The 20754-nt window shown below is 42.4% G+C and overlaps 1 protein-coding gene and 2 non-coding genes across 4 annotated transcripts in view; all 3 read left to right on the forward strand.

The window, feature by feature from the left end:
- Positions 1-2783: 2783 nt before the first annotated feature.
- The window catches only part of ahcy (adenosylhomocysteinase), a 25025-nt gene continuing 7054 nt past the window's right edge, over positions 2784-20754 (forward strand). The window contains exons 1-11 of one of the 2 annotated variants that reach the window (XR_005709803.1): positions 2784-2919; positions 6661-6851; positions 9051-9126; positions 9541-9693; positions 10898-11010; positions 11636-11843; positions 12159-12246; positions 12371-12488; positions 12684-12806; positions 13113-13184; positions 14303-14484. Coding sequence is in view for 1 of the 2 variants with exons in the window: in XM_040159163.1 (XP_040015097.1) it covers positions 2892-2919; positions 6661-6851; positions 9051-9126; positions 9541-9693; positions 10898-11010; positions 11636-11843; positions 12159-12246; positions 12371-12488; positions 12684-12806; positions 13113-13184; positions 14303-14434 (1302 nt within the window). In the remaining variant the exon portion in view is untranslated. Of the gene's footprint in view, positions 2920-6660; positions 6852-9050; positions 9127-9540; positions 9694-10897; positions 11011-11635; positions 11844-12158; positions 12247-12370; positions 12489-12683; positions 12807-13112; positions 13185-14302; positions 15774-20754 lie in introns of those variants that run through there. The other variant, XM_040159163.1, reaches the window with a different exon arrangement.
- LOC120783511 lies at positions 8277-8412 on the forward strand. The gene has a single exon (XR_005706345.1). It is a non-coding gene; the product is annotated as a small nucleolar RNA SNORA17 (small nucleolar RNA).
- On the forward strand, positions 10441-10576 carry LOC120783520. The gene has a single exon (XR_005706353.1). It is a non-coding gene; the product is annotated as a small nucleolar RNA SNORA17 (small nucleolar RNA).

Genomic DNA, 20754 nt, shown 5'->3' on the forward strand with positions numbered 1-20754 from the left:
TAACATCTTTCCTCCTAAAATTAGTCTCACAAAATGGAATATTTAAGTACCCATGCCTCAAATCTGTGCTTAGTCCCGGTACTTGATCAAATACACTGACTGCATTACTTCGACGTAGAGTGAAGGGTTTCGGTGTCCTATGAAGGGCTTTTCCTCTGGATTCAAATTTTCAAATGTAAAGTTACTGAATATTTGTCGAAAACAAATTTTGTAGTCATGCTTGCCGACTCAATTGATTCCCAGCCACCTCGGCAAGCGACTGTCGATTCCTCCTGCCCTTGATTTACTGTATTTAAGTGTGAGGACCTTTGCCCTCCTCATTGAGTCTGAGACAAGGTCCAGTATGGGCAAAAAACTTGGGCAGTGGCCAAGGCCAGGGTTAGAGTTAAGGTTGGGCAACTCCTTCAATTGTTCCTCACTGTTTTCCATACTTTGAACAGCTTCATGCAGTCTACTTTATGCTTTCTCAACACCACGGTGCCCCTTGTCAACTCCTTTTAGTATTTTTCTTGGCCATTTTCACCAGTTCAAAGTAGAGTGTAGTTTACTGAAGATCCTAAACTAGACTGGTATCTGACATAGGTAGCTTTTTTGGCAACAGCCACAATTTTGCCCCTGGGCCTGTGTTGAAAAACCTACCGAGCTGTCTAACAGGTGACAATGTTCTCTAGCCTGGCGCTAACAAACTTTCAACTGCCTTTGTATTTTAAACTTGCCCAACAGGTCTTGTAGAGTATATACAGCGTATTGTATCTACTTACGTGGGGCCCCTTAAAGGATAAGTGGTATAGCTAATGGATGGATGGAAGGATGGATGCATCCACTTAGGCTACAACTACATTGGCTGCCCCACTTGTTTCATAGGCCGATTTCATCATGACCCACTAAGTTGACCAGCCACCATTCAGGCTCATCGTGCTCCACTAGTCTCGCGTTTAGCCAGTTAGCACCAGCTAACCCTCTAGACACATTCGACTTGGGGCATTTGGGTCCTTCTGAAAGTCTGGGGACCAGGCCACTCGGTAATTCTGCCTCGATTGACCTATTTGTTCTACAATACACATTCCTTTGCGTGTTTAATAATGTAATTCAGTTCACAGAATAAAAAGCCTGCAGTACAACGTTCACAGATTCACAGATACAGTTGGGCAAATTCCATGCTTTGTTGATTTCCGAGGGGAAAAGAAGTTCATACAACGCCATCAGCAAACAGACATTAAAAATTAGCCTTTCTCCAAATGTTAATGCATCGTTGCATTTTATTTCATTAACTTAAAAAATAGGAAAAACAAAACAAAACGTGTGTGTATGTGGTATTTGCAAAAGTTTGGGCACCCGATTAAATCACTATTTAGTAGAGCCCCAACCCACCCAACCCCCTTTGCCAACTGTTAAGCACGGCGGTGGAAATATTCTGCTTCGGGGTTTCTTGGCAGCCAGGAAACATTTCACAGATAGAGGGAAGAATGGTTGCCACCGCAAGTTCAGCAAGTTCTGGATGCAAATGCAGTCAGTCAAGAAAGCGAAACTGAGAAGAAACTTGGCTTCCACAACAGGATAAAAAGGTCCAGAGCAAACATCAAAATCCACCATGAACTACTTCAAGAAACACAAGCTGAAGGTTTTTGGAAGGGCCCTCACAGTCCCCTGACTCTCAATGAACATCACCGAAAATCTGTGGGTAGATCTTAAAACGTGCTGTGTGCGCAGGACAGGCCCACAATATCTTGGAAGTTGAAGCGATCAACAGGAAGAGCGGAGTGAAAGATCCTTAATCAAGAATAGAAACGCTACAAAAAGGTTTCTCTTTGGAAACCTGAAGGCACGATTTAGGTTTTCTAAAGTTGCATCATACGACTTCTGTGTCTTAACAGACGGCACCTGCTGGTAAAATAATTCACATTGTTTCTATAAATTAAACCGAATGTCACTGAAGTCTGCTCTTCGTGTCTTTTAATATGAAATACGGGAATCCATTCACAGTGTTGGGCAATAGTGAAACGGCTTTCCTTCCTTTGATTTATGCTCAAGGAATGATAAAGACCCCCCAAAAACAACAAAAGAAACAATGTTCTATAATGTCTTAAAACTTCACAGTGAAAGAAATTCACACAGTTATCACAATACGTTGAGAAAAAGAGAGCTGAAATATACCTAGCTTGCACAGAGTTTCTCAAATGTGTTATAAACAGTTCATTACTAATTATCCTAATACTACAGATGCATGTACGTACCTGTTGATTCACTTATTTCTACGGGCGTGACTCCGGATGCATTAACAGGGGAGGTGGGGCCCACGGAGGCCTCACATGTATGGGGCCCAGATTTTTTTTTCTTTCCGCCACATCATTGTGGTTGGTGGTTTAGCTGACACAAACATGCTACTTTGTGTTATGGCGAACCGTTCTCCGGTACATAGGTTACACGCATTTCACGGAGGAAAAAACTTGCAGTACACCATTAATGTTATTAAACGTTCAGATTACATAGTATGTGAGTGGAATGAAATGTGTTCTAAGTGCTTGTGCAATCTACAATATCTCATTCAACCATCGGTCGGTGTTGTAAAACAGAATGGAGTAGTTTGTAGTTACTCATTGGCCAAACCGGGAAAACACCAACCGAGTCCAGACAAAACTTGTTCCAAACACTCGGTCTGTCATTGGTCGACCGGCCCACGTCGGGCCTCATCCAATCAAATCGCTCATACGCGGGGCGGGACTCTCTGTAGCCAGTAGGAATCCGGAGTGGTTCAGGGTCTTTCGGCGTAAACTCTGCTCCGGCGATAAAAACCGAGCCGTCATGTTTGCGTCCCTCCCTCTCTACCTCTACCCGTCGGCCAGGCTACCGCAGCACTCGACCGGCCCGGAACGAAACACCAGAAAACAACCATGTCTGAGAAACTTCCCTTCAAAGTTGGTCAGTGTCAAGGTTTATCGTTTTAACTGTGATTGTAAGTCAAGGTCCGTGAAGTAGGGTGGCGGTTTGCTAGCTAGCATGCTGTTTATGGTAACGTGCGTGACCGGTAAGTGCTCTTACAGCAGCCGGATTTAGCCTAAAAGCTCCCACCGTGCAATGAAACTGATGTATTCAGGTGTTTTAAGATAGATTCAAAAAAAACAAACAAATTATTATTATTTCCAGGGTTTATAACGTTAGCGCTCTCCTGGCTCAGTTGCTGCTAACTTGCTAGCTTGTGGAAAATTGTCAGATGTTGTTATTGTGATGTAGCTAGCAGGATGTTGAGCATGTTTTTCCGTTACAGTCTTTTTCGCTTATAACTTGTAAATTGACACTTTTCGACAATCGCAGTTTGCAGACTCGATTGATTTCAAATCCCAGAATGAATCGACATGTAACAGTCGCACTGGCGCCGAGCATGGGCTTCGCTGTGGACAGAAGCGAAGTCCTCAGCCTCTGGATGTTGTAGTTCACTTGCGGGGACGAAGGGGATCCGCTCCTACGCGCGCGTCTGTGTTCTGCAAACTACAATTCCCGTGATGCCTGGCTCCTCACCGCCAGAATTGCATGAGTGACAGGAGCAGGCAGCTACAGAGCTGCACCGTATGTAACTTACAAGCTGTAGTAATGCTGGGGCTGCACGTGGTGTTCTTGTGCAACAGTTTCGAGAACTAAATCTATTGGATTCAATTTTGTTACGAAATTTGTTTCATAATTTTTTTTTTTTTTTAATTTAAATTGCTTTGGGTGTCTTTGTTTGGCTCCAGGAACCATATGACTGAAAAAAAAAAAGACCAAAGAAATACAAAGGAACTGGTGCTGTAACAGATTTACATTTAGAAATTAAAAATGCACTTGAAAAACAAATTGCGTTCAGGTGATTATGGCAGAAAACACACGGAATATGTGGGATGTGGGATGCAGAAAACATGTATCATTCACTAGAATAACTACAATTGTGACATATACACCAAATGTGACACCTGTTTGCCTGCCGTGACTGCTGGGTCTGTACATGTTGAGCGGCGGATTGAGAAGCAGAAGACGTTGCACAATGTCCTACTAACAGATAGCCCCGGGGCAAAGTCCCTCAAATTTTCCTCCTACAGTTCTGACGCTTCAGCTCAGTAGTTTTGCAGCAGGGGTTAGAGGGACAAATGATCATTAAAGCGTTATATTAGAATGCATTTTTCGATCAATAGTTTGCATCATTTTTCGCGGAAAAATGCAAATTTTGCATTTGCTGGTTCTAGCCTCTCAAATGTGAGTAGCCTCTGCCCTTTTGGTTACTTTACGATAGTAAATGAAATGTCTTCGGACTTTTGGTCTGACAAAACAACACATCTTGAAGACGTCACTTTAGGTTCCTGGAGACCTGGAACATTTTTCCAAATTTTGTTATATTTTATAAACTAAATGAGAAGGTGATTCATTAGGAAAACGATCTGCAGATTAATCAATTTTTAATGAAGATGATTTAGTTGCAGCCAAATATCACTTATCAAACGTATGCTCTTTGAATTCTCAAACTGCTGAGGGTATCTGTGCAACACTGAAAGCCTTGGTTTGAATAGAGCATAAAAGATTTAATATCTGCATGCAGGCCTGGCTCCGTTCTCTTTCAAATGACTGGCCCGATTTGAACTGTTGGCACAAAGTTTACTTCGGTCATGACGACACTCGCACCCGTTGCTATAAACTATATCATGCCTTTGGTGGATAACTGCACTTAAAACGCTAATTCTGTACTATTTATAGGTGACTTTGAATGGGATTTGAACCCCAAGACCACACAACGCTTCACAGCCACAAAGATATTGTACTCTGACCCCTCGTCTGAAGAAGTTAGTGAAACCTTTTCGCCTCCACGAGGTCCTGACATTAATTAATCAGTTTTCATTTAAAATCTGAAAAGTTTGAATTCATAATTCGAGTTTTAGTTTAGTCCCTACGTCGAAGCTGTGTTCCTAATCCTCTCTCTGGCCAGTCATTCAGCCCAGTGCTGGCTTAGTGCAGTCAGGCCGGCTGAGGTGTGTTTGAACAGGCCGCAGCCTCTGTGGCCATAGCAGTGAAGGCTGTGTTGTACTACGGGATTCTCATCCCGCACCCTTTGGTCTACCTGCGGCACTAAACTGAGTGCTTCGCTTCTTGCTAAATCCAATGCTTCTTTTTTTGTTTTATATCGTGGAGAAACGTGGACAGTCTGCAGAACTACAATACTGTGCAATCTCTTTGAAAAGCCAGGCCCTGTGTTCCTGCTCTGATACATGTTGGATTTCAGATAAAAGTACTGTATGATTTAGAGGAGCAGATGGAGATGCAGAGCTGTGGCTCTTTGCTGGGTCCAGCTGGTGATTAGCAGCTTGGTGTTTACCCTGCAGCACTGTTCAGCACTGGGCTCTTTGGCTTGGTGGTGGTTTTTTTTTCCTCCACCCACCACCACCTGATTTTGACACAGGCGTTTTATCTTCTTTTTTTTTTTTTTTTTTTTTACAAACTGCGAAAAAGGCAGCTTTTCTTTTGTTCCCCGACGTTGCATTGTGCAGCTCTAAACGTGAGTGTTTCGCTGCGTTAGTGCCTCTGCTCTTTGGAACACGGAGGGTTTAACCTTCATTGAGCTGAAATGATCAGCAGCTCGGTTGGAGCACAACACACTTTGCGCAAAGCATCATGAGAACAAAGTGCTGCTGATGGAACAAGAAGTGGCTTAGGCGCTGCGGTTGTCGGGTGGGGGCGTTAATCCTTCGCATTGATTGCACTGTGCGCCATTCAAAATAACATTGGTAAAGCAAGACTTTAGTGAATGAATTTGGGCTGCAGTTTTCTCATCATCCCGTAGCAGTGTGACAATGTAACAGCGTTTGGCCTCTCACCAAAATTTTTGTTCAGTTGGACGTCTGTAGACAGCTCAGTTTCCCAGTGGCCACTAGTCAGCTGACTGACTCACTGTGGCGAGTCTATTCCTCTCACTCTCATTCCTCTCGCGTAATGATTTTCTCTGACAGTTGACATTTTTCAGACCTCAGTCTTTTTAGCGCAGCAGTGGTTGTGTTAATTTTCCCACTACAGCAACAGCATAGTTAGCGGGGGGAAGGTCACTCAGTCACATGTAAGACAGTGACACAGTATTTTACATGCAAAAGGTGAAACATTTTCAGTTTTCACGGGACTTCTCTATTTAAACTAAAGCACATTTGCTGTCCTGCAAAAACCACATTCATTTTCAGGAAGAGAGATAACAAAGTGCAGTGGGAAATAAAATGAACATCATTGTTTTGTGTCTCAGCTTGAGTCATGTGTCTCCAGCAAATCTGGACACCTTCAGCACCCTTTTCAAGCTTTTAGTTTTATTGTCAATTGAAATAAGAGCTTAATCAAAACTGTTTGGGTTGGTTAGTTGTTACTGGATAATAAGCCATATTCAAATCTAGAGAGTTTAATTTGATCATTGAGAGGACCTGTTGTTACTGTTAGGTGATGATTTTGAAATAAAAAAAAATAATTTTTTTTTTTTAAAATCCAACTGTAATCTGCAGACATGTCCAGTTCAAACGCGATTAAAGAAACTGAGTCAATGGTGAAGACTTGAGGTGGCTTTTTGGCAAGAATATATTAATATACAAAGAAAATTGTAATATTCACATTTTTGAACATTTTCTCTTTTCAACATCCTGTTGTCTCTCCGCGTCTCTCTCCAAGCTGACATCAGCCTGGCCGAATGGGGACGCAAGGCCATTGATATTGCCGAGAATGAGATGCCCGGTCTGATGAAGATGAGGGAGCTGTACGGCCAGTCCAAGCCTCTGAAGGGTGCCCGTATCGCCGGCTGCCTCCACATGACCCTGCAGACGGCCGTGCTCATCGAGACCCTCACTGCCCTCGGCGCTGAGGTAACATTTACGAGCTGCTTTTTGTAAATTTCTTCACCCAGCGAGCATCTGCTGATCGCTTATGACTTTCAGAAAAACATTTTTCCTTACTGTGTACCAGCTGCACCTGCAGGAGGAGGATGCTTAACAAAAGTCTTGTTGAAGCTTTGCCCCATTCTGCAGTGGATAAAGGCTGACGTATTTCATCTCAGAATGGATGCAGACACATATATATTTTACTTGCTTATGACTCATCCGTCGGCCGCAGCACTCAACCGGCCCGGAACAAAACTTACCAAACTCTACAAACTAGTGTAAACAAAATAAGACCTTTTTTGGATTTACTTTTTTTTTTTCTTTAGGTTGTGCATTGCCCTGTCCAGTCAAATTCTTCTCTGAGACAAGACCTGTTGCTTGGCTTAGTTATTCTTTATCCTTGTGTGACTACTTCTTCTTGGTTTGTGTAAAGATTCAGTCTGTGTGAGGTATGGGGCAGTAGATTCTAAATTATTAACACGTTTAAACAAATTAGCTGTTTTGGCATGAGTGTATATAGATTAGTCAAATACTCTTTGATTAGAGCATCTTGGTTGTAGATCACTGATGGCTCAGTGCAGTTTTTTTTTTTTTTTTAAGACTGTGTAAATGGTCCAGTATAAGTTCCGTCTTCCTCTGCCTTGCAGGAGTAAACAACAGTAGTAGTTAATGAAAGAGGACAAGTTTATTGATCCATTTTTCAGAACAAACTGTCCAGTGAGTCTGGGATTTTCTCTCTCCCTCCATCTGTGTCAAGGCTAGTGTGTTCTGTTATCATGTTGTTTTTTATCTGTCTGACCGGGGCTGGTATGATCCTGCAGGAACCTGCAGCCTGAGAACCAACAGAGAATAAATAACAACCGGCTCTCTCAGCCTGGGTTTTCTTCCAATTGATTTTACTTCCGTCTTTGGTGGTGATACTCTTCAAATCTACCTTCCATACTACCAAAGTTTGGTGGTTTCTTGTCTTTTATATTTTGAAAAGGTCTAATTTTAAATGCTTAGTATTTAAATGGTGCTTGACTTTAAATTGATTTTTATAGTACCTGGGTTCTTGTGAGGAAACCGATCAATGTAAAAAAAAAAAATTTACATGGAGGTGGCCTGCACTTTGATATCTTTTTAAAGTTGCAGCAGTGTGTGTTTTGGCACTATATAGCTGTACTGCAGTGTGTATTGACAGACTCGGTTCACAATAAATTGGCAATTCATTCATTTCGTGTTCGTGCAGTTGGTCCAGACACAGTGCACAGTCATCCTGACTACATGTGCTTTTTGTCCTGTTTTAATGAAGTTAAACCAAATGATCCAAGCCAGAGTAAAGATTCAAGATATGATTTAGTAAAAATAAACATCCAAACTATGAATCGCATAATATTAATGTTCACATTGTTGTACACTAAATAATTTTATGCCCCTTGAGGCGTTGCAGCCCAACTGTTAGTGTTGCAGCTGTGTCACAAGGTGGCAGAGAGAGACTGGTGGTAGTCTGCACTGAGACTCTACAACACACGGAGGACTCGGAGTGATTCTCCCCACCCACAGTTTAACACACTAAGTGTAGCTATAGCTGTGAAGTTGTTAAATTACCCAGTTACGCACAGGTTGCGGCCATACCTGTCAAAGTAATCAGGTAGAACTCAAAGTATGATAATGCAAAACCTGGCTATGATAAGTTTTTTTTTTTTTTTTTTTTTTTTTTTTTTCTCTCCCTATTTTTAGTTGGACTTTAAAGTCTCATACAAAGATAACACCACGGGTAATGCTCTTCCTACTCAGCCCTCAGCTCTGTGGTCTCAGAGATAAGACTCCTATCTACACTTACTGTTAGGCACATGTTCAAATGTAAAAATCCTGTCAGCAGCCCAGTTAAATCTAGACATAGTCAAGAAGCTGTCATTAACTTACACACATTGTTTATAGATCCAGGTTACTGCAGGAATCCGTCAATAACCAGGTCACCTAAATTTATGTGAATGCACTGAGCAATTGCATTGCAGCGAAACCTTTTTTTTTCTTTTTATTTTCAATTAAAGGCTATGAGTCTAATACTAGTAAGTTATGTAATATTGAGGCATTAATTCAGTCAAATGATGAAGTGAAAGTTAGACACAAAAGTCTCAGCTCTGCGTGGCTTTCTTCTTTCTCCTCCCCTTGACTCCCTCTCTTCCTCCCTCCCCTCAGGTTCAGTGGTCGAGCTGTAACATCTTCTCCACTCAGGATCACGCGGCCTCCGCAATCGCCAAGGCTGGCATTCCAGGTAACACGCACCACCTCTGTGTGTTATCACTTTCTAGCAGTCTGAGCCAAAGAGTACTTCCCATTCAGACACATGTATGAAGCAGGTCTGTAACTGTGATTAAGTGCTGGATAAAATCTGAAAACAAATCTCGCTCTCCTTTTTGGCCTTGAGGAAAAAATGAAACAAACGAACCTGTAAACGAGAGCAATTAATTTGTGGGTTCAGTTTTGTTAAAGTACTATTTTAGTTGGTCAGAGAGCAGGAGTGGACGGGGGGGGGGTCTGCACTGAGACTCGGCAACATACTGAGGACTCAGTGATTCTCTCAACTGACCGTTTTTAGACTCACTGCCAGTGGGTGGGAATATTCTCACCTGACTCTCTCTCTCTCGGGACGAAAGCAAACTGAGAAAGTGCGTCTCTCTGTGTGTAGTGTATGCGTGGAAAGGTGAGACGGATGAGGAGTACGTGTGGTGCATCGAACAGACTCTGTACTTCAAAGACGGTCAGCCCCTCAACATGATCCTGGACGACGGAGGAGACCTGACCAACCTGGTCCACCAGAAGTACCCCAAATTGCTGGCAGGTGGGTTTGTTTACACGCACACACACACACACACAGTTTTATTATACAATGTTGCTATTTATTTTAATTTCATTTTTTTTCTCTAGTTTAAGTTGGCTAACATTTAAAAACATTAATGAATGGCTGCTCTATATGTTGTCGATCATATCAGCGACGTGTCGCTTAGGGGCATTAGCTACGCTTGCTAGCGATACCTGGCCAGGAGATGCGGGCTGTTTCCGCATCTTGGCTCACAAGATGATGACTGGTTAGTTACGAGTCAGGTGGCTGCTGCAGGACGCTAGTTTGGACCAGAAGCTATCCCAGCATTCAGTGCGGCGGCGTGTCATGACTGTCCATTTCATCATTTTGAATTAAATTTTTAAAGCTGCAGTAGGGTTTAGGATGTTGGTTCAACATTAGATGTTGGTTGAGGTCTGACACCAGCTGGTTGATACAACAACTGAAACTCATTCATGTTACATACATTAGAACTTAAAATTCACTCTAACTATTTTTAATACATTAACTCGTGATGCTAATGTAGAGTTTTCCAAAATCTTTATCTTGGATCTGTTTCCTCTTGGTATTAGAAAAGATTTTGACTCCTTGTGTTGAGGCAGACTCGTGCCTTTTCAGTCATTTGTGTGTACAATCGGGAAGAATACTGAGATAATTTCCAAATTTAAGGTATATCTCACTAAATATCAATCGCATCACACACACACACAATTGATAATATGTTAATGGAGTAATAGTCTTGATGTTTATGCCCCTTGAGGCGTTGCAGCCCAACTGTCAGTGTTGCAGCTGTGTCACAAGGTGGCAGAGAGAGACTGGTGGTGGTCTGCACTGGGACTCTACAACACACGGAGGACTCGGAGTGATTCTCACCACCCACAGTTTAACAAACGTATTTACATGAATTAAAGCCTGTTATTAAATTACTGCTACATTACTGTCAGAGGAACCACTGGCAGCTCAGTCATTGTGGTCGGAATGTGCATTATCATGGCACGAGAACATCTTACTTGACTCACGTTTGCTTTATGCACAGTGTTATGGATACTCTTTCATGTTGAAAAAATCGATTCAAGAGCTGCGCCTTGAACTGAGGTCATTTCTTCACTGTCTCCGCAATACATATTTCAACCAGTCCCTAAAATATGACGATGTACAGTTTGATGTTTTTTGACAAGTGTCCATATTTACGCCGTGTTTTCAGGTATCCGTGGAGTGTCGGAGGAGACCACCACCGGTGTCCACAACCTGTACAAGATGATGAAGAAGGGCGAGCTGAAGATCCCCGGCATCAACGTCAACGACTCTGTCACAAAGGTAACCAGGTTCGACCTTAACCAGTGTGAATACGATGAAGGGGGGATAGAAATACATTGATCCTGGTTAGCGGAACCCTTCATTAATGAAGGGATCGTATGTTAAATAACATCATCAACATGTGCGTTGAAGGATAGGTCACATTTTACAAATGACTAAACTGGTGGATGTAGTTTACTATAAAGTGTGTGTCTTGATTTACTCTATCACATAAGATTCTTCAGTGCAACGTGACCCGTTGTAGACATTTTGAAATAATCTGTCATTTGTACTGAGTGAAGTGCTTTCACTACAGTAATTATACTGCTAAATAAAGCAGCTCTGAACTGCAGCGCTTTTCTTTTTAATTCCCGTAACACTGGTAGTCGACCTTGCTTCTTTGCTGTCACAGAAAAATTCAGACCTAGTCAGGAAACACCAGAAGGTATTGCATAACTTGCTTTCGTTAGATAGTTTTGAAGGTTGGAGGAAAAGAGTGAAATTCATGGAAAAATCTCTGAATCTGACACCAGGCCCACAGTGGGAACTCGTCCGTCTCGCCTCTTTTCTGGCCGGAAAAGCTCGACATCCTGTTGAATAATGTACATAATGTTTTTTTTGTTTTTTCTGTCTCTACCTCCTGCAGAGTAAGTTTGACAACCTGTATGGCTGCAGGGAGAGTCTGATCGACGGTATCAAGCGAGCCACCGACGTGATGATCGCCGGTAAAGTTGCGGTGGTGGCAGGCTACGGCGACGTGGGTAAGGGCTGCGTCCAGGCTCTGCGTGGGTTCGGCGCTCGTGTCATCGTCACCGAGATCGACCCCATCAATGCCCTGCAGGCCGCCATGGAGGGTAGGTGATGACGGCCGAAGCAACAGCATATTGAGGCCGTGAACGCTGATTTTAAACATCATGGATAGACCGCATAGATGTGCAAAAAATACTTTTGCTAACTGTGTGTAGTCTTTTACGTTTTGGATTTGGGAGTCAGATCTGCCCTTTATGCTGCACTTCAGAGCTGACAAGATTGTATGAGACACGTTTGTTTGTACCAAACATGTATACCGAAGTAAAATACGTTTCTTTAAAAAAAAAAAAAAAAGAGGACTTTCTCTTCAAAATGGCCCCATTATTTAAAACCCCGCCATTCTCTCTGTTGCGGTGCAGGTTATGAGGTTACCACCATGGATGAGGCTTCTAAGGAAGGAAACATCTTCGTCACCACCACTGGCTGTGAGGACATCATCCTGGGACAGTAAGTTCAACCACCTCAGACGTTTCCACTGCCAATGAAGTATGCTTGAATTCTCATACAAACACGTCTACCTTTTTGCGCGATAGCACGCGACGTGTTAATTATTGTGCGCGTTACCCCTCAGCCACTTTGAGAACATGAAGGATGACGCCATCGTCTGTAACATTGGACACTTTGACTGTGAGATCGACATGAGCTGGCTCAATAAAAACGCAGCCGAGAAGGTCAACATCAAGCCTCAGGTAGGAAAAACTAAAACAGATTTATTATTTTGTTTTTATACCAAAGGAATTTCACATGGCGAAAGTTCACTTTTTTTTTTTTTTTTCTTCTGGATTCTTGCTCGGTCTGCGCTTCCCTCTGCCGCATCAATCTGTCTTTCTATGTCTGGACTGTCACAGCAGCAGTAATCCTCCTCTTCCTCCTCCCCCCCATAGGTTGATCGCTATCGTTTGAAGAACGGTCATCACATCATCGTCCTGGCCGAGGGCAGACTGGTCAACCTGGGCTGTGCCATGGGACACCCGTCCTTCGTCATGAGCAACTCCTTCACAAATCAGGTACTGTGAGTTTGTGTGAGCCAGAGAAGGGAGAGATGGCAGTGTTGCATTCAGTAAAATTGGGCTGACAGATGAAATGAATTTTCCTCACATTGCTGTCGATGTGCTTTTTAAGTTGTTGTTGTTTTTTTTTTTTTTTTTTTTAAGTCATGAACAACATGGTATTTTTAGATCCTGGAGAAATCACAGAAGACCTTAAGGATTTCACTTTACAGCCTTGACATTTTAATAACACTGCAGCTGTGTCCAGGGTACTTCATTAAAAACACTTCTGTAGGACTGTCACCATCTGTGCTGGTCTTGTAGGTGCTGGCTCAGATCGAGTTGTGGACGAACACCGCCAAATACCCCGTGGGAGTCTACTTCTTGCCCAAGAAGGTCAGAACCCACACAAAACATACATTATGTAGTCCATCACATCGACAATATTAAACTATCTTGTACGTGAATAGAAAATAACTTGTGACCAAACAGTCTCTCAGAAAAGGCCTTAAATGTTTAAGTGGATGTTGAATCATATTTGACTTTCCTCGTTTTGATTTTTGAAGAAATAATGTTTTTGAGTGCACGTGCTTCAGGTAGGTTGTCCCAAGCTGCAGAAACAAATGGTTCATTGAGGCTACTTTGAAATACTTCTGAATATTTGATCTGAAGCTATTTGGATTAATCGTCTATGCGCTCAAATAAGGGTCAGCAAGATTTGGAGCTTGTGAAATTAAGTTCAGAAATTATTTCAAAGCCTGTGATTGATTGAATTCCAACCTTTATCAACCAGTGGGGGAAAAAATGTGTGTTTTGGAATACTTAATTTGTGCAAAGGCTCAGATTTTCGACAAAAGCAGTTCTTTGTTCTCAAAGCAGAAGACTGTGTGGGAACTTTGAGTGCCGACTTTCACACAGTGTATGACACAAAAGTAAAGGCAGGGCCAAAATTTGCACTTTTAACTTCAGCGCATGCATGTCTTACTTTGAAGTTCACAAGCCCAAAATCTCATTGACCCTTTTAAGAGCGGCCATAATCGTAATTTATCAAGCAGAAATGCCAAGCACTCATTCGTTCCAGATTCTCAAATGTGAGGGATTACTGCATTTTTTTTAATTTTGTTTTTTAAAGAAAAAAAAAAAAGCAAATGAAGACTTCACCTACCCTCTGGGAAATTGACATGTTTCAGTAGTTTCTGATTTTTATTTATTTGTTTATTTTTTTTTAGAATAATGAATCAAAAAACAAGATTTATCCGTAATGAAAATGATTTTAGTTGCAGCCTCACACTGAAATAAGCAATCACTGCTCTCAAGAGACAGAGGCAACTTACCTCGAGGAAAAAATACACCCGTCAGACGGCCAAAACACAATCAAAAAATAAAATATGCAAAAAAGCAAGATTAGAGAGAAGAAAAAAATGTTATCAAATAAAAAAATGAATCAATAAAAAAAGACCAGTTCCCTCTAACGGGATCTTTGCTGTCTCTCGTTTCTGTCTTTCTCTCATCAGTTGGATGAGCAGGTGGCAGCCGCCCACCTGGATAAACTGGGGGTGAAGCTGACCAAGCTGACAGACAAGCAGGCCAAGTATCTGGGTCTGCCCACTGAGGGGCCCTTCAAACCGGACCACTATCGCTACTGAGCCCCACTACCTGGCTGGGGGAAGAGGATGAGAAGAAGAAATAGGAGGAGGTGTGGTTAGAAGGGTGATGGTGTTTCTGGTGGGTGGTAGCACATGGAAAGTTTGGCCAGGGTGCACTCTGGGGTGCCATTTTGGTTTTGGCCATATATCAACTTTTCAGGGATACAGAGAGACAGTTCTGTGTGTGTGTGTGTGTGATTTCCCCCCCCCCCCTTAAATAGCCTTCCATATCAAGTGGTAAATGTGTTTCACAAGTTGCATCCTGTGTCAATCCACGTGATTCATTTTTGAAACGCCTTGTTCTGCTTTTCTTAAGTTGCCAATCAGCTGCTGCTGAATCAGTCACTTCTGGTTGAAACGGGACTTTGCAGCCAAAATTGCTGCCCCATTAAAAATGGCATCGACCCCACAGCTCCCGTTCAGTAGTTTTTATATGGGAGCTTGTACACATCTGGAGGGTGCGAAAGATAGAACATTTTGTCGTCTTTGTTCAGACGTACGTTTCAAAGCAACAGCCCACCCTCTATTTCAACTGAGAACTTAAGTTTGTCTCATCACCATCTTATTTTTCCTCTGACACACCAACACACACTAATACCCTCAGTCCTCGGACATCTCTCCTGTTTCTTATCAATACTCTTCTGAAACACCAAGTGCTACTGTGGCTGTTAGAGAATTCCTCTTGTTCCTGTCATTCCCTCTCCATTCATGGAATAAAATAAACCTTGATGCTTTTCTATCCGAACTCTCTTCTCCGTCTCGTAGCGGCTCGGGGAGAAAGGGTTTTTTTTTGTTTTTGTTTTTTTTCCTTCCGTATCTTGACGAATCGAGGCAAACGCTTTAGTGTACAGTGGCCTTATTCCATTGTGTATTCACAGTAACACTGCCCTGTGTTAGCACTTACAAAAAAAACTGTACTTGAACTGTGTGAGATGTCTGGAGACGATCATGAAGTGCTTGGTGCTACTGTGTGTAGTGTGTGTGTGTTCACTACTTATCCATGGTGATCAGTAAAGAGTAAAGACGAGCACCACAGCCAAAGGAACCACCAAAGCACATCATGGTTTTGCCTCATTTTATAAAGTCTTATTCTTTCTGTTGCCTCATTTTCTTCCTTTTTATTGTGATTATTTAATTTGACTTGAAGGGTGCAACACCCCCCCTCCCCCCAATACTTTGCATTTCTTACTGAAGCGAGTTAAAGTGGTAGTCGCAGTTCTCAACGGTTATAGTCTGAAGTACAGAGTTCAACTTCTTGTTAATGGTGGATTGATGTTTAAAAACTGTCAAGCGTGACACTGAAAAATAAAAAATGTTGACTCTGGGTTGTCTCTTCTGATACGGTCGTGTGGTAAGATACATTTTTGTGACGAAGTGGAAGTCCCAATCTTGACGGGTAAAAAAAAAATTGGAATAGTACACCATAGCTCACACACTGGTACTCATGGGGTAAGACTAGTTCACTATGGCTTGGGTCTTGGAGTTTTTGGCCACTTTACTCACCACGTTAATACCTATAATCTCGGCTGACGTGGCAACATCGCAAACGTTTTGACTGGTGAAGAAACACGACGCCTTAGACGATCGGACAGCTTGTAAACAAACCTGCAGGTTTGAAAATGAAGGCAATGAAGCTTAAGACTATTATACAAACTGCGTGTTGTAAACATCCATCAGTTTACGGACCTTCCTGGTTCAACTTTCACCCACGGCACCTAGCGCCTTTGTGCTCTCACGTGTTTCCTGTGCAGTGTGAGACTATTTGCATTTCAGGTGTTCTCACTTCCAGTTTAACCTCCCCAAAGAAAGCGGTTTAGGTCATCTGCATAAACTATTGGCTTGTTGCAACCTGTCTGATCGCCCGAGTGCTGATTTCTTTACCCGTTGGATGTTGTCGCAAATAAATTAGTGAGTGCAATGTTTTCACAACTAATAGTGGCCAAAACTACGAAAAATAGTTCCCATAAAACGCGATATTCCTTTTGAAAAGAATATAGAGGAACACTTTGCTGGGTGAGTAGGTGGTAGGGCGTGGGGTCAAATATGACTTTCTGAGCTAAGTAGATGATCTAGATACATAAATAACAAATTGTGCTCAGTAGAGCGCAGAACTCCGCCAAGGCCAGTGTCAAACAACATACACCAGACTTAAGAGGAAAAAAAATTCACACTCATAGTCAGTGACCAGGGTCTGCCCCTAGATTTAGTGGGTTCTTCCCTGGCCCATGCACCGTCCATCCACCAAGTTCAGTGAGAATGGGCTCAGTACTTTTTGAGTAATTATGCTGACAAATAAACAGACACGGGTGATCACAAAACCTCCTTGGCTGATGTAAAAACTTTTAAATACGTTAAAATAATTAGAGTCCCCGCTGTTGGTACGCCACCAACAACCTGATGTATCCCCTCTCACGTTTAATTGCTAGAGGACAGCCTAAAAAAATTCACCTATTGTTTGGAGCCTATGCTCCTTTTCCCTGAAGGCTGGTGTTTTTTGTTTTTTTTTAAATTGTAAACCAGTGGGAATACTTGTCCAAAAACTAGAAAAAGAAGGCCCAGTTTTTGTTGTTTTTGAATTCAATGTAAAGAAATACCATTGTTGGCAGTTTGTTCATAAACCACAACAGGGTTTTATGGATGGAGACTGTGGACTCTTTTGGTAATCTGGTCTCTGAAGTGATATAATGAAAAGGAAGCTGCTGTGTTTGGCCTCACACCACCAGCTGGGAACCCCCACCAGCTGAAAGATTGTCTAATGTACAAGTCCCCCACCTAACTCTAATTGAGTTTAGCTGACAAAAAAAACAAACCAGATGTCAGAACAGCAGATCTGATACAGATGTAAGTTCTTTGAATTATCTTCAGAACCACTCTGACAATCTGCTGATTAGATTAAAACTCCGAGGTGGAATGAAACGACCTGTGAAACGTGATTCAGATTAGTTAACTGTGAAGAAACAAAACAAAAACAAAACGTTTCAGGCCAACGGCAGTGGAGGCAGCTGAGTATCAGAGAATGGAGCCTTAACCCTGGAAGCGTTTGTCTTGGGTAGACTTCAGTCAATAATTCACTCGATCGATCCATTATAAACCATTTTGTGAGGCATCTTTCGTACGCGTCGGGGCAGTGCTTTAGAAGGTGATTGAGAAATTAGTACGACAGCAGAAATGCAAATAGTAAGAAGAGTCAAGAACTTTGTCATTGTGCAGGCACAATGAAGTCGAAATGGTGTCAATCTCAAGTAGGGAATTTGTATTTAAGGCAGACGCACTTACGAAGAATAAGACAGGAGTGAGGTAGAAATGTAAAATATCAGCGGTAAAGGCAGGTACTGAGGCATTCCACCACGGTTGGAACCTGCCCGCACGTTTAGTTCTTATTCTTCTCCGCTACAAGTGTTCATGCAGCAAAAAACCGCAAGTACCACAAACATGACACTTCATGACATGGTCCCCAAATTCCCCCCACCACTCAGTACCGCAGAACACGGGGTACCGCAACCATAGGTGGCGTTGCAGTAATGTTCTTGTTTTAGCCCGTAGCTCAAGATCGGTGTGGCCCTGAGTCGAAATCCTTTCCTCATGTCCGTCTCTCATTCCATCTGTATCTCTGCTACGTGGGTCGGCGCTCCACCGAGGTTGGAATGTTTTCGGAACGGTGTTCCGACTACATGGATGCTACGAGCCGCGTTTCATGGAGATCGCACTTACAGCCTAAGCGTGGTTCGGCTAGAAAATCTTTTTTTAGCATAGGCTTCATGAGTGTGCGCCGCCTAGTGGCCGATTGGCGCCAAACATGTGAAACTAGTGGAACGAGTTTCAGGCTTAACAGCAGCGATTGTTGCCGAGATATGCGACACTTCGCGTTTTGACTGCAACCTACAGGAACTTGTTCTTTTTTATAACTTGCACTTTTTTTATTTATTTTATTGGAAATTTCAGAATTCTTTAAACAACTTGTGATCATGAGTCCATAGATCCAATGCGCAAAGTTTCATGCAGATCGCACTCGCAGCCTAGGAGGAGTTCGAAAAAGTCGGTTGTTGCATGTTTTGCAGTTTTACAGGAAAAAAAAAATTCTTGTGGCCTATATCACGAGATTTGGCCAAATGCAGAGAAGCGCGATATGCAGTGTGGGAGTTACTGGCCAAAACGCCCTCGCCTTGATTTATAGCGCCCCCTGCTGGTGGGCGTGTCATTTGCACTGTCCGATTTTATGCATCATTCTACACCTCCCCCTTCAGTCACATAACTTTTACGGTGTATGCTGCGGAACCACTTTAACCAACGGAAGAATAAAAAAAAAAAATAAAACGAAATCAAATAAAATCTGAGCGATTTACAAAAGGGTTCCCAGCGCCGCGCCGCTTTGATTGCGTGACCCCCGACCCCAAAAGCAGCAGGGTGCAAAAACCCAAATACTGCTTAGCCTTTAAAAAAAAAAAAAAAAACCGAATATTTGAGTGCTGCTTTTATTTATTTATTTTTATTTTTTTTATTTGAAGATATACTGCACATCTTTAGTAGAAGCCAGTGGGTCTGAGAGGCACAGAGAAAAAATCACACAGCACTGACAGACGCACCAACACATCGCTGGGTTTGGTCTTTCATACGATTTAATGCCTAAAATTAAAATAAAAATTAAAAAAAAAAACCAAGCCTCATCCTTTACATTTCACATTTTAAAACAAAACTTTTTGAAGTTGCTCAGGTTTTTCTGAGCTGGTCTGGTTGACCAATGCGTGTTGTTATTTCACGTCAAAAATTTAAATGTGTGGGACATTTAGCATTGGTGGCCAATGGGATGATTGGGTCCCCTTGGGTGTTTTTTTATTTTTATTTTTTTTTATAATTATAAAATGTATAATGGCAGCAGAAAGGGGAAAAAAAAAGAATTCATAAAAATAAAACTCCCAGGAAACACTTCTCTATTCACACACATCAGCGTGTGAATAGAGCTCACTCTGCAGACACCAGATTTGTTTTCCTACACTCATTAGTCCAGCAGATGGCAGTCTGTCTTCTCGATTCTCTGAGCGCCGGGTGTGTGTGTGTGTGTGTGTGTGTGTGTGTGTGTGTGTGTGTGTGTGTTGCAAACCCTTTGGATCACGTTGCTCACATTCAGTGCGTTTGTTACAACCACCTCATGTCCTTTCCCCAGGCTGCTGAGTGTACGGGCTTTAATTTGTTAATGCCCGTACATTATCAGAGATACTGGTTCAGGGGTGGCTGTGTCACACGTGTTGCGTGAGAATGAAAACTCGGGTTTTGGGAAGAAAAAAAAAAAACTCTGCTGTTGGAAATGTCAGTAGGATTACACATTTAGACGCTGCCAGTGCCTCACATCAAAGCTTTGGACCGAGACCAACTGATATGAATGGAACTGCCACGATCAGCAGATTTTTTATTTTTTTATTTTTTCTAATCAAACTTTGGCCGAGACCAATGAGAAGAAACCTTCCCAGCAGCGCTGACCTTTTGAGGGGATGGCGGAGCTGGAGAGGGAGATATAATGTGAGCCTCGTTGCACTGGAAAAATTTTTTATACGGTCCTGCTCTGCCGGGGCATAAACTGCAGCGCGGTCTGCGGCAAATCAGACAAGAGTAGATGGTGTAAATATTCCCCCTGTATTTATAAACGTTTACCTTCTAATTAGCGACCCAGAACACAGGCCCCATGTATTTCACAAGGATGCAAATGACCTCGCCTTTCAATTTCTGCTGCGACTAATTCCCTCAGGTTTTATCAGGTGTTATTTTATCCCTCAGCGTTCCTTTTTCATCTTCCTCCGAGATGAAACGGGAACGGACTGCTGCGGCAGCAGGTGCCAGACAGCAGGTGTGTGTGCAGGGATTAGCGGGGGTGAAGTTTTATCACAGTCCCGTGAAGGGGAGACTGAGTATGACGTCGTCCGCGTGACAGTTTTCCTCAGGACTAGTTTCCCCCGTAGAAAGCTGTTTACAGTGAAGTCTGCCCCGTCTGAGGTCTGTGGATTTTCTGAAGTATCCAGGACATTTCTTCTATAAACGTGTCTGTTGGGTTTCACATGTTTTTTTTGTTTTTTTTCAATGCTTTCTGACCGCTACAAGCTAAATTCCACTGATCTGCATCGTTAGAGTATCAATCTAAGAGACCGATATCTCATAAACTGGCCAAATTAATGATTTTAATCATCTATTATCTGTTGGGTTTTTTTAATTTATTTTTTTACAGCAAACGTTGGAGGAACGCCGTAGGTGATGGGGAATTCACAAAACAAATTCCAGTGGTTGGGGAAATGTCCCTGCTTCGAACAGTAGTCCGACAAATTCCTTGAAAC

The sequence above is a fragment of the Xiphias gladius genome, chromosome 21, assembly GCF_016859285.1.
Source record: "Xiphias gladius isolate SHS-SW01 ecotype Sanya breed wild chromosome 21, ASM1685928v1, whole genome shotgun sequence".
Taxonomy (NCBI): domain Eukaryota; kingdom Metazoa; phylum Chordata; class Actinopteri; order Istiophoriformes; family Xiphiidae; genus Xiphias; species Xiphias gladius.